The sequence below is a fragment of the Giraffa tippelskirchi genome, chromosome 10 (genome assembly GCF_054371585.1).
Source record: "Giraffa tippelskirchi isolate mGirTip1 chromosome 10, T2T-mGirTip1v1.2.pri, whole genome shotgun sequence".
Classification (NCBI taxonomy): domain Eukaryota; kingdom Metazoa; phylum Chordata; class Mammalia; order Artiodactyla; family Giraffidae; genus Giraffa; species Giraffa tippelskirchi.
The window spans coordinates 96,739,494-96,751,597 of record NC_137284.1 but is presented as its reverse complement, the minus strand read 5'-3'; the positions used below and the strand labels follow the sequence as shown (position 1 = coordinate 96,751,597).

General features: G+C 37.2%; 1 protein-coding gene across 2 annotated transcripts in view; it reads left to right on the top strand.

Annotated features, from left to right (window-relative positions):
- CFTR (CF transmembrane conductance regulator) overlaps positions 1 to 12,104 on the top strand; it is a 385,597-nt gene that overhangs the window by 347,683 nt on the left and 25,810 nt on the right. The window contains exons 26-28 of one of the 2 annotated variants that reach the window (XM_081537841.1): positions 4,412 to 4,584; positions 5,220 to 5,325; positions 6,735 to 8,464. In XM_081537841.1, the coding sequence (XP_081393967.1) occupies positions 4,412 to 4,584; positions 5,220 to 5,325; positions 6,735 to 6,935 (480 nt within the window). In that variant the 3' untranslated portion in view covers positions 6,936 to 8,464. Of the gene's footprint in view, positions 1 to 4,411; positions 4,585 to 5,219; positions 5,326 to 6,734; positions 8,465 to 12,104 lie in introns of those variants that run through there. The other variant, XM_081537842.1, reaches the window with a different exon arrangement.

Sequence of the window (12,104 nt, the reverse complement as noted above, 5' to 3'; positions counted from 1 at the left end):
GAATGCCTGATCCTTTTCAGACTGTAACACATTTTTTAGTTTGATATGTCACAAAATAAAATTTGTTCTTTGTAAATAGCAGTTTGGAAGTATGTATGATTTATCAGTTCAACCACAGAAAGCTGGAAAATGCATTTCTCCTAAAGTTCTTTATATCCACAAACTGTGGATGCTTTAAGTTATTTGTAATGCTAAGTTGGAATGCAAATAATTAGAAATGTTGAGATTCCATATATTTAAAATTCACCTTAGTTTGGACAGACTAAGCTAAAGTTTGTATTTGTTTTTAATCTATTGAAAAATGGTTCGTGGCAATAGTGCAAATAACAGTCAGAATATATATACACACACACACATATATATGTGCATATGCATGTATGTAAGTGTAGGTATTTATTTTTAAAGAATTCTGTTGTTAAAGATCACTAAATTATATGATTTCTGTAGCGAGTTCCCATTCAGTCTTTTTTTTTCCAACAGCACTTTTCTCTTTGAGCTGTAATTTCCCACTTGTTAGTTTTCTCCCATCTGAACCGTGAGATCCTTCAAGGCAGGGCCTGGTGTTATTCATCTTTGAATTCCCAGGTCTGCTATTGTACCTAGAATTTCATAAACTCCCATTAAGAGTCTATTAAGGAATCTATTACTAAGCACCAAAAAAAATCATGAGGTTAATTTAAGCCATTCTTATCGGCATGTGGAGTTGGTAATAAGAGCTTTGTATCTTTTCAAAACTAATTACTAGTCTGTCTTGCTTCCTATTTTCTCTCTAAAGCCTATCATCATATCAGGCAGGAAATTGGTAATTAATACGTTAAATATTCACTGACTTCAAATTTAAAGTTTTACTAACTTACGTTCACCTTTCTCTAGTGAATATGGTTTTAAAAGATTTTTTACTATACTTGGTAGAGAATTAAACAGTGAGATAGAAATGTGGCAAAATGCACCCTAGATTGGTCTGCCTCTGTGTCACTCATTGTATACTTTTGTTCTCTATAACAGTGCAATACATTTAGGTACTTGTTTACTGTGTTAAGAAGTTCCACTTGTGTAAAAACTACAGAGTTTGTTCAGCTCTTTATCACAGGAAAATACAGAGTATAACTCACTAAAGTAGCTTTCCCAGTGTGGCCTTAATAGATGAAGACATGAGTGGTGTGAATCTAAAAAGGGAGACTACAAACTGCGAAACATTCTTAGCAAAATCCTAACCCTGTTACTAGGGGCATGATGTAAATCATTAGTATTGTAATACTTCCTGCTAACTTGCTTTCTCCGGTAACTTACAAAGGGGAAATCTTATAAATCATGCTGTCATATCTGTGAAGTGTTTCAGTGACCAGGCCCATGACTCGGAATTCCCCAGGTTCTAACAATACTAATAGTTAGGGTGGATTAGGTGCTTACCCTGTGCTACACTCTGTGGCAAGATCTTTCCACAAATTATCTCATTTAATCCCCATTATAATCACCATTATAGTCTATCCTATTATTTTCCCCATATTTTACCAGTGAGCAGGTGAGACTTCCAGTAACACACATGACATCATCCTCAAAGGAGTGGTAGAGTGCAGACTGAAAGCTACTTGTGTGTGACTTCCAAGCTCTAGTATTTTATTAGTAGTTTTCTTGATGCTTAATTTGACTTTTAAAAAATTCCCCAATATTTCTGATTCATCTGAAGGAAATACTGACTTATAGTGTTAAAAAACTTCTTATTTTATACTTTTTAAAAAGAGGTTTTATAGAATCTTAAAAATGAGAAAACGGAGGTATGCAGATGAAGTGACTGGTCTTAGGTCATGGTCTGTATTGGCAGAGCTAAACCTAGCACCATTTACCATTTGTCATTCTTCTTTAAATTTAGATGTTTTAAAATCATTCATTAAAGCCGTGTTTGTCTTGTTTGTTCAGCATTCTAGGGGCTCTGCACATTTGTTGAACTAATTGATGGATGTGTTGAGGCTGGCAGTTGGTCCAGCAAGGGCGCTGAGCACGTATCTTTATGCTCAGGAAGCTGACAGTCTAACAGGGAACTTGCACCCATGCTTCTGGGACTGTGTGCCTGACTGACCTAGAAGCTGATCGGGAGTCTTTGGAAGGGTACTCCTTGCTAAGCTATGGCACAGACCTGAGAAGGTCAAGGTGTAGAGGGAGCTCTAAGCTGTGAGTTTAGTGCTACTGGAAGTAAAGGTAGAGAGGGCTGGGTTCTGAGTGCCTTATCTGCCATGTGAGAGAGTTCAGTTATTCTGTCAGAACAGCCACTGTAGGTTTTAAAACAGAAACAATAGGGTCAAACCTCTATTTTAGAAGGGTTCTTGTGGGGTTTGGGGGTGACACATCAACTTGAGATCTATAGTATGAAGATTGAGAGGTAATAATGGCCTGGATTCAGTTGTTATTCAGTTTAGGGTTAGTGAGAATGAGTAAGATTAAGAAGTATTTGAAAGAGGCCTGGGGCTGGAGATAAAGGTGAAAAATCATTCGCTTCTAGTGGTAGTCCAGACCCTAAGAATGAATGAGATCTCGGAAGAAGCGTTTGGAGAGCTGCCAATGGGGAAAACTAATATTCAAGGGACAGGAAGAGGGAGAGTTACCTACACATGATAATAGGAAGAAATGGTTGTAGAGGGTGTGGTTTCTCATAAGCCAAGGATTAGATGTTTGAAGAAGGGGAAAAAAATGTTCTGTGGTCTTAGACAGTAGAGACAATAGATGCGCACTCATTGTTTAAGATTTCTAGATGACAAAAGGGTAAATATTAAATAACAGCTAAAGGAAAAGCTGGAGGCAAGTGAGAGGTTTGTTTTTGTTTTAAGAAGGGAGAGATGTAATGAAAAGCGCAAGCTGAAGAGAGAAAGAACACAAGGCCTCCAGCTCCTCACTGGAGAGCCCTCATTCATATTCTCAGATATGCAGATCCCAAATTAGCTTCATGTTTGGGTCTTTCAGTATACCTCAGAGTAGTCCCCTTTGTCTAATTAATGTGTTTACATTCCCTGCCATCTCAGAAACTTTTCAAACATTGATAAGTTCTCACAGAGTGAGGCTGCTTTAATGAGAAATCCAGTCAAGGAGTATTATCTACAGTACATATCATGGGCACATAGTTAATATTTACTGAACAAACACAGTGATGTGGGCCATCTCTGACTTCATCACTGAACTCATGAGAGTCTGTCTTAGGCCATTATCTTTTTCTGCCTATATTACAGGTAGGTGGGAACATATCTCACCTCCCAGTACTAAATCTCAGACTTCCCAAGGGCAGGATATAATAATTTATGTATCTCTTTAGCTCTCAAATACTCAGCAACACTTGGCAAAAATATGTATGTCAATTCACATTTATTTGAATAAGTGATATGATGAGGCAAGATTTCATTTTTGTTTTATTTTGAAAGAATGGGTTTCTGTATCTCATTTGTACTTTCAACCTATTTTTTTTCTATCTAGCTTAAAAAAAGTCATTGACCCTAACAGAATTCTCCTATTCTACCCTAGTATCTAGGTACCTTTAAATCTCCAGTTATACACCACTAGTTTGTTTTTTTTTTTTTTGGCTGTACTGTGCAGCCTGTAGGATCTTAGTTCCCCAACCAGGGATTGAACTCATGCCCTCTGCAGTAGAAGGTTGGTTTCCTAACCACTGGACACCAGTGAATTCCCAATATATCACTATTTTACATCCAGTTACTTCTACTTCGTAGGTTGATCACTTTCTTAAAGTCAGTTTTTTGGTTTTTTTTTTTAATTAATTTATTTTAATTGGAGGCTAATTACTTTACAATATTGTAGTGGTTTTTGCCATACATTGACGTGAATCAGCCATGAGTGTCCATGTGTCCCCATCCTGAACCCCCCTCCCACCTCCCTCCCCATCCCATCCCTCAATGGCTTCCCAGTTGATTTTTTAAGGCTACTTTTCATTTTCTATTATGGCAGAGCAGAGAATGGAAGGTGGCATAAAAGACTCTGTTATGATAGAGTAAGGAACTGCGTTCTATATATATTATCTTTTATCTATTATTATATTATCGTGTCTTCACCTGTGTTTACTTATCTGTGTATGTCTTTATAAATCCTGAACTTTGCCAGTCATCATCTCTTTAAACCCTATTACAGAACCTGGCACAGAATAGGAACTCATTGAAAATCTCATGAAAGAAAAAGTACAGAGCTGAAATATTCTGTAGACCAGTGCTTTAGAAAACTGCCAAGATTATACAATCTTTTGTTCAATTAAAGCCAAGTAGCAAGAATGGTGGTGGTGGAGGGGAGTTGGTATGAAATTTAAACTTTCAGAACTCCTGTGTGTCTTTTCAGATTGTGAGCCTCTTAAATGTTTTTAACCTTGTACTACGTGAACTCTCCCTCCTAAGCACAGTGTTTTCCCTCTTTTCTGCAGGTTGGACTCAGATCTGTGATAGAGCAGTTTCCTGGGAAGCTTGATTTTGTCCTTGTGGATGGGGGTTGTGTTCTAAGCCACGGCCACAAGCAGTTGATGTGCTTGGCCAGATCTGTTCTCAGTAAAGCAAAGATTTTGCTGCTTGATGAACCCAGTGCTCATTTGGATCCAATGTGAGTTTCAGAATTCCTATCATTTAGTAATACAGGGAAGAGAAAAAATCATGGGGACCTACTTCATATTGACACAAATTTCCATCAGGCTGTCATGTCTGCAAGCAGACCACCCTCTAGATATGAAATAATTGCCCAGTAGAAAAATGGATACATGACATAAGTACAGGTGCTTATTTCCCAGTATAAGAGCTGTGTTTTCTCTTCTAAGTGTAATTTTAGAATTTCATACAAACTCTTCTCCCTTATCATCACATGGTGAAATATTTAGTTACACAGGTTACATTGAATCCTTATGGTTTTTCTTACTCTCCCATTTATACTGTAGGAAATATTTATAGCACAAAACAAAGAACTACTAGTGATTCTACATAATTAAAAACATATTTGGGAAATTTTTTTCAAACTTTGTGAAATATTTTCCCAAATACTTGTCCTATTTATTTATGAAAACTTAGAATCTATGCCATGGTTGGAAACTTGATGGTAGCTGACTCTGTCTCTCAACATTATATTAAAAGGATTCAAGAAAAAAGCAGTAATTTAAAGAATTAAATTGAAAGAACAATAGGTCTGTTATCAAGGATAGAGACAGATTATTAATGTTCTGTGGCATTATATACATATTTTTCTAGAACATACCAGATCATTCGAAGAACCCTAAAACAAGCATTTGCTGATTGCACAGTAATCCTCTCTGAACACAGGATAGAAGCAATGTTGGAATGTCAACGATTTTTGGTGAGTGTTTAAAATTTACCTTAGATTTCATCTCTCCTTTGATTCTTGATAACAATCTTCTATATGATCATTCCTGCAAGTTACAGCAATGTACAAGCTCTTCCTTATAACACATGTCGCACAACCATCCAGCTTTACTCAAAATACCTACCTGCCCAAGTTTCTCACTTTGATCTGAGCAACAGGTGAGGTTGGAATTCAGCAAATCTAAAATGGCAGCTTATCACTAAGTTACATTAATAAATTAGACTATCTATACTTATTGAGTCTTTTATTTGGTGATCAAGTCATCAAAAAGACTAAGTCCTAATGCTTTCAGAAACTAAACCTCCCTTGGATGTGGTCCAGGACAGGCCTGGATTGTCTTGCAATCTGATGTATGATTTCAATGCAGTTGGCAAAAGATTTATTTCATTTTTTAGCCATTATGTGGAGCTCAGCTTTGTGCCTCTCCCAACCACCTTCTCTTTGTGCTTTCAAAGCTGTCACAGATTCTTTCAAGTGATGTGTACAAATTCCTTTGGGTTTAGTCACAAAGAAACTCTGGGGATGATATATCGCGTCATTTCTATTAAGAATTTTGAGGCTCCTCAGGGTAAATGCTTTTCTTAATGAAGGATAGTTATTATTATTATTACTAAGCTTCAAGTGACAAATTAGGGGGCCTAACTCGCAACCTCTTGCCCAGCCGTGATCAGGTTCAACTTGAACATGTGAAGGAGACACAGTAAACTCAGGCATGTGGTGGTTTAGTCCCTAAGTCATGTCTGACTCTTTGCGACCCTATGGGCTGTAGCCTGCCAGGCTCCTCTGTCCGTGGAATTTCTCAGGCAAGCATACTAGAGTGGGTTGCCATTTCCTTCTCCAGGTTATCTTGACCCAGGGATCGAACCCGGGTCTCCTGTATAGCAGGCGGTCTCCTGAATTGCAGGTGAATTCTTTACTGACTGAGCCACCAGGGAAGCCTAAACTCAGGCAACTGATCAATTCCAAATTATTAAGCTTTAAATCCACTGTTGAAGACATCCAACTCTTTATGTTGCTGTGGACTTACACTCATTTTTAAGGTTAATACATAAGGGATTTAATATAAATAATTCTTGTTTTCAAAGCCCACTTAGTTCCTCTAAATTCTCTGAAGAAGCACATTGTTTAGTACCGTACCAATTAAAAAAAAAAATCTTTCAGCTTCTAAGTAGAAAATTACAGCTAATATCACAAATGGTAGAAGCTCTATAAAGCAAAAGGACTCAGCAATGAAGTGAACAGTCCCTGACTGTTCAAACCGTGAGCCTCTGGATGCTGTGTTCTCGCTGGCTTTCCTCCTCCTCTGAGCTGGTGCCGCTCTTGCCTTGCTGTGGCCCGCCCTGCCTCCTTGCCCGAGATCTCACTAACGGCCACTTCCCTAGGTCATAGAGGAGAACAAGGTGCGGCAGTATGATTCCATCCAGAGGATGCTGAGCGAGAAGAGCCTTTTCCGGCAGGCCATCAGCCCCGCAGACCGCCTGAAGCTCTTGCCCCACCGGAACTCGAGCAGGCAGAGGTCTCGGTCCAACATCGCCGCTCTGAAGGAGGAGACAGAAGAAGAGGTGCAAGAAACAAAGCTTTAGAGAGGAGGACATATGTTTGCCTGGGACGTTCACACGTGGGAGTTGAAGGAAAAAAGTTTCTGCCTCAGAAAACAAGGAAGAATGATTTTTTTTCTTTTTTTTTGAAAAAAGAAGGAAAAATTTGGGTAAGAGGAATTAAGGACACTCCCGTGGGTCTGGATCCATGGCTTCCTGGAAGTGGTCAAATTGTGTGACAGGTACTTCAAATCCTTGAAGATTTGCCACTTGTGTTCTCCAGTCAGCCTTCCCTGAAAACTTTTCCCTTTGATGGTCACTGAAAAAGTGGCTGTAAACGTCAGCCAGGTTAATTCTTCAGCTTACTGTTTAGTCAGACTTACTCATTTGTAATAGTAGAGAAAAACTGTAATTATACTATTTAGAGATACAATTAAGTAGTGCTAACTGGAACTTGAGTGGCTTGTATCAGTTTATATACCTTCTTCTCTACTCTCTCCATGATATTTAAAAACACAGCTGTATTGTCTATTTAGGATTCAGACAGTCCTATTTCCAAGCAAGGAATGGAATGCTGTGAGAGGCTCAAGACAGCACATCAAATATGCCACATCCAACATCTAAGTGTCAGGAGACACTAAGTTCTGTCAGGGGACAGAACTTCCCAGTCCTGGAAATCAGGCTTAGTACCATTCAGCAATACCCAAATCCAAATAATTTAGACAATCAGAAAACATCCCTTGATTGGGATATGGGTTGTTACAGTCCCATGCAGGGAACAAAGATGTAGCTCCCTTGATTTGGCAGTGAACATTTCTGCTTCCAGAAAGTAGCAAACTTATGTCTGAACTGAAGGATGGCTGGAAAAATGTTTTAATGCATATTGGTACAGGAAAACCCTTCATAACACAGAAGTTCCAGGTACAGAGTGTGCAGGCAGAAAGACTGTGGGCACTCTATGTAGATGTACATGAAATTCAAAGATCTCGGTATAGAGAGGGCGATGTGTGTTTTCAGGCTACCTACGTGCACTTCATACTGTATATACTGAGTGGGAGAAATAATGGGCACACTGAACACTGAAGAGTCGATCGTAAATTAGTTTTATATTCTTCTGTTTTATAGTTTTGTGATGCAAATGAAATTTTCTCTAGAAAATATTTATTTTAATAATGTTTCAAACTCATATATAAATGGCTGTATTTTAAGAATGATTATATTATGAATTATATTTGTATAAAAGAATTTTTATATTTGAAATGTTGACTTTTTATGGCACTAGCTATTTTTATGATACATTACGTTAAAACTGGGATGGGAGGAAACCTTGGGGGAATATTGAAGGGGTATTGACCAGGGTCTATGAATTATGTTGTTGCACACACCTGTGTGATTCCCAGCCCACATGCTGGTTCCATCTTAGATGCAGTTCTAAGAAAATGGTACCACAAAATCTGACCACTCCTATCAAGAGTACACTGCCTTCTCAACTCCAAACTAACCATTAAGATTGCATTCTATTTATTACGGAAAGGAATATCATGTGTCAATAAAATCCATATATTTGTGTGAAACTTGGCTGTTTTCAGATGTGTTCATTAGTCATGTCTCATTGATCTCTTACTTCAGTCTCTAAGGATCATGGAACACAGAATATTCATCTTTCTTTTAGATACAGCCTCTTGAGAGTCCCAAGTGCAGTAAGATAGTCTAAAACATTATTTCTGTTTTTAAATTGTGGTGAAATATACATAACCTAAGATTTACTATTTTAAAACCATTTCTCAATGTACAGTTCAATAACTAAGTATGTTCACATTGTTGGAAATCATCATCACGATCCATTCACAGGAATGTTTTCATTTTGCAAAGCTGAAGCTCTGTAACTATGAAACCTAACTCCTCGTGTATCCTTTCTCTCAGCTCCTGGCAGCTACCATTCTCTCTTTGGTCTCTCTGAATTTAACTGCTCTGAGTACTTCATATGAGTGGAATCATTAGTATTGGTCATTTTATGACTGGATTATTTCACTTAACAATGTCTTCAGGAGGGTTTGTCATGTTGTAGCATATGTCAGAATTTTAAAGGCTGATTAATATTCCATTGTAGGTTACTGGGTTGGCCATAAAGAAAAAAAACTTTCTTCAGTTTTAAGTAAAAATAAGACACATTTTTTTCATTTTCACCAAGAACTTTATTGAACAGTGTATTCACCGTTTCGTTCCACTACCTTCTGCCATTTTTCAGGCAACTTCATTATTCCGTCTTCCCAACACGTTTTATATTTTTGAGCAAAGAACTATTCCGGGTGCCTTTTACAGTCTTCCAGGGAATTGAAATTTTTTTCCATTAAGAGACGGGTGTAAAGACCAAAATAAATGGAAATCTGAAGATACAATGTCTAATGAATACAGTGGATGAATACAGATTCCCAGTCAAGCTGTAACAGTTTTTGTCTGGTTGTCAAAGAAACATGCAGTCTAGCATTATCCTGGTAGAAGAGTATGTGTTTTCTGTTGACTAATTCCAGATGCTTTATGTTGAATGCTGCTTTCAGTTTGTCTAATTGGGAGCAGTATCTGTTGGAATTAATAGTTTTGTTTTCCAAAGGAACTCATAAGAGAAGACTCCCTTCCAATCCCTTCTTTGAGATCACCTTCTTTGAATGAAGCCTGGCCTTTGTTGTGTTTGGTGGTGGTTCATTTTGCCCCATTATCTCTGCTGTTCCACATTATTGTACAGTATCCATTTTTCATCCCCCATCACAGATTGTTTTTAAAAGGAATCTTTTGTTATGTTTAAGTAGAGAATAGCATATGGAAATATGGGCGAGAAGGTTTTTTCACTTAACTTATGTGGGACCCAAACATCAAAGTGATGAACATAACCAAGCTGGTGCACAAGATTTTCAATGCTTGATTTGGATAGTTTGAGTATGTTGGCTATCTCCTGTGTGGCATAATGTTGATCTCAGTGTCTTGATTTGATCACTGTCAGCTTCAACTGGTCTACCCAATTGTGGAGTGTCATCCAGCAAGAAATCTCCAGCACGAAACTTTACAAACCACTTCAGCCACATTCAACCAGTCACGGCACCATCTCCATAGACTGCACTAATCATTCTTTGTGTCTCAGTTGTGTTTTTTACCTTTCTTGAAATAATAAAGCATAATATGCCAAAAATATTGCTTTTTTCTTCCATCTTCAATATTAAAATGGCTACTCAAAAATTCACCAATTATGGTAAGTTTTTTTTTTTTTTAATACAACCTGATATGACTGCTGAAGCAATACAATCTTAAAATTTTTTCAAATGAAGTTAAGGAAAACTAAGCATTACTAGAGAGCCAATTTATAGAAAAACCCAAACAAACTTTTTGGTCAACCCAATGCATATATATGACATTTTGCTTCTCCATACATTTGTCAATGGACCCTTAGGTTGCTTCCATCTTTTGACTATGTTGGATGATGCTTTTATGAACATGGTTGTACAAATATCTACTTAACATCCCCACTTTCATGAATGAGGACACTTCTTAGCTTATTTCTGTTTTAAAATATAGGCTTATAGAATAAAAATTACATATAATATGTATATATATATATATATATATTCCATGTGTTCATTTATTTCTTTGAAAGTTTCTTCAAAGAGCAGTAGTTATTTTTACTACTCTCTTGACAAGTGAACAAATCTCATCAAAGAAATAGCATTTCTACGCTAGAACCTGGGTGGCTTTCTTTGTCCAAATCCCTGTTGTTCATTGACAAGGCTTCTTGGGGCCCCTTTTCTTCTTTGGAGAGTTTCATTATGAAAGATGCAGTGCCATTATGTGGTAGATGGGCTATAGATCCCTAATGAGTGCTGCAGCCTCCAACTCTGTTTTCTTACTGGGAGAAAAAAATTTTATTTTCACATGTGACCCCAAGAAGGCAGTGTCAGAGCATGCTCTATTTTAGTTTTTCAAGTTCAGGTATTTAAAATAATAAACTTTATTTTTTAGTACAGTTTTAAGTTCACAGCAAAATTGAGAAGAAAGTACAGAGAGTTCCTGTAACACTCCCCACCTTCCCTAGCCTTCCCCACTCTCAACCTGCTATACCACAGTGGTACATTTGTTACAGTCAACACATCATTATCACCCAAAATCCAGTGTTTACATTAAGTTTCATTCTTGGTGAACCCTTATTTCTTCCTTCCTCCTTACTAAGCTCTGGTAACCACTGATCTTTTTATTCTTCCCATAGTTTTGCCTTTTCTTGAATGGTACATAATTGGAATCATACAGTATGTAGCCTTTTCAGATTGACTTCTCTTACTTAGTAATTTGTATTTCTTTTCTCCTTCAGATATAAAAGCCATATCTTCTCATGGCTTGGTATTTCATTTTGGTAGAGAATAATGTTCTATTGTCTAAATCTACCACCGTTTACTTATCCATTCACCTAATGAAGGATATCTTGGTTGAGTCCAACTTCTGGCAATTTTGAATAAGCATTCCTGTGCAGCTTTTTGTGTGGAAAGAACTTTTCAAGTCCTTTGGGTAAATACCAAGGATCTTGTGGTAAGAGTATATTTTATTTTGTGAGAAACCTTTAAACTATTTTCCAAAATGGCTGTACCATTCCCACCAATAATGAATAGAAATTATGTGTCTCTGAATCCTGACCAGCATTTGATGCTGTCAATGTTTGGAAATTTGGCCATTCTAATAGATGTATACTTTTATCTTGCTGTTTTAATTTGTATTTTCCTGATGACATATGATGTTGAAAATTTTTCATATGCTTGTTTGCCATCTGTATATCTTTGGCACAATATCTGTTCAGGTCTTTTGCACATTTTTAAACTGGGTTGTTCATGGGCTCATTGGTGAGTTTTAAGAGTTTTTTTATATATTGTGGATAATAGTCATTTATCAGATGTGTCTTTGCAAATGTTTACCTTTATTTATTCATTCTCTGATGCTCTTCCTTTTTTCATGTAGATCTGAGTTTCTGGTGTGTGTTTCTGAAGAACTTTTAAAGGTTTTTTCAAGGTAGGTCTACTGGCAACAAATCCCTCAGTTTTTGTTTGTATCACACTGTTTTCATTTCTCCTTTACTTTTGTATGTTAATTTTGCAGGGTACTGAATGCTAGGTTTTGGGGTTTTTTGTCAGTACTTTAAATGGTAATATTTCACCCCACTCTTGCCTGCATGGTGTCTGA